This window comes from Aplysia californica, unplaced genomic scaffold (genome assembly GCF_000002075.1).
Source record: "Aplysia californica isolate F4 #8 unplaced genomic scaffold, AplCal3.0 scaffold03074, whole genome shotgun sequence".
Lineage (NCBI taxonomy): Eukaryota > Metazoa > Mollusca > Gastropoda > Aplysiida > Aplysiidae > Aplysia > Aplysia californica.
In genome coordinates this window covers 1-1,631 of record NW_004800344.1, presented here as the reverse complement: position 1 = coordinate 1,631, position 1,631 = coordinate 1, and the positions used below count along the sequence as shown (strand labels likewise).

General features: G+C 38.3%; 1 protein-coding gene across 1 annotated transcript in view; it reads left to right on the top strand.

The window, feature by feature from the left end:
- LOC101860552 (dimethylaniline monooxygenase [N-oxide-forming] 2-like) overlaps nt 1-1,451 on the top strand; it is a gene marked incomplete at its 3' end in the record, with an annotated part of 3,610 nt that extends 2,159 nt beyond the window's left edge. The window contains exons 2-4 of the mRNA XM_005113520.1: nt 138-241; nt 595-716; nt 1,351-1,451. Coding sequence (XP_005113577.1) covers nt 138-241; nt 595-716; nt 1,351-1,451 — 327 coding nt within the window. The remainder of the gene's footprint in view (nt 1-137; nt 242-594; nt 717-1,350) is intronic.
- Between the last annotated feature and the right edge of the window lie 180 nt (nt 1,452-1,631).

Sequence of the window (1,631 nt, the reverse complement as noted above, 5' to 3'; positions counted from 1 at the left end):
GTGTGTGTGTGTGTGTGTGTGTGTGTGTGTGTGTGTGTGTGTGCATGTGCACAATTCTATAATTTGCACACTTGTGACCCTCTACGAATATAGCTATAAAACATTATATCTAAACTGGATCTTGCATGTTTCCACAGTTTTGGCAGGAAAAGTAGAATTACCACCTCAAAGAAAGATGAGACAGTGCGTGGATTCTCTAAATGAAGCTACTCTGCGCAGGCGGAAACGTTACAGCTACTTTGTAAGTACTCACCCCATGAAAAACTTTATTTGTTCTGTCTTTAGTTTGGTTTCCCCCAATGCTAATCTCTAATACTGAATCAGATGTAACCTTCTTATACATTGTACTTTATCGAAGGCAGATAGTTTTTGTAGGTTAAATTTTTAAAAAATAGTTTCCACGTGCTCTTTCTTTCCGTTGATTCTGCTTCTTTTATTTTTTTCACTAAAGGTTCTCTATTATGTTTCTGCGCTTCTCTTAAAACTGTACAAAACAAAATTTGAATGGGCAATTCTCATCCTTTGAAAAAGTGTGATGTTTAACCTGTTTAAAATACTTTTTTTCTTTAAAATTTTCAATTTTGTTTCTATCAGCTCCCAGGTTTCAAGATGATGGAAAATATTGCAGTAGATCTTGGCGTCTACCCCAGCTTCTGTACTCTGTTACTGCGAGACCCAATGCTCGCCTGGAGGGTCTGGTATGGACCTATCTACAGGTGAGATGTAGGACGTTGTGTAGGCTATTAATAGTGTAGTTTATACTACTTTTGCACACTTTGAAGATGGAAAAGATGGAGTTAATATGTGAGGCGTGCTGACAAAATGAGTTACTTCTCGCAATCCACCAATGGATACATTGGCCAAAAGTCGACACTAGGGTCAAATTTATAAACTTTCTATTGATGCCATATTCTTTAACTATAACATTCTTTGTTATTATTTCACACTTATAAACTGTAAAAACTTCACCTACAAACGTGCTGTATCTGTTTCCATTAGGCTTGAATCTGAGAAGGAACTCATTTTGTTAGCATGCTTCACATATGTTATATAGTGGTGTCCATCTGAATGTCAGCAGTATACTGTATCTCTAACTATGGGGGTTGCAAGGGTGCAGTGGAATGAACTTGACTGTTGAACACTTTTCTATATCATTTATGGTGATGGCGGGGTTGGGGAGGGGAGTTGGGTCTATAGAGCATTATTTTTAGCCTTACTGACCGTACGTTCGTTATCTCTTCTTTCCTGTTGTGGATATGAAAAACGTATACGTCATCTTTTGTTTTTTCTTCCTCGAAAAAAAAAGAAGAAAAAATCAATCGACAATGATTCTATCATATTATACTGAAGATTGGACCGAAGCCACAACACCCTACTCTTCGTTGGTCAGATGGGCTCAGACATTGCCTTGCCACCTGTCAGCGAACTCCAGGCCCGCATGGCTACAAAAGGTAAATGGGCACATAAGGCTAGTATTTGGCACAGCACAGAGATTATATTATGCAGGAACGACTCGTAATAAGGATTTAATGATGTTATGGTCATGACCTATAGAGGTTATGCAGGCTGAAATATCCCTTTCTTGTACCAGACTGGCCTAAAAAATAAGTGGCTCATCCGTCAAATTTTGA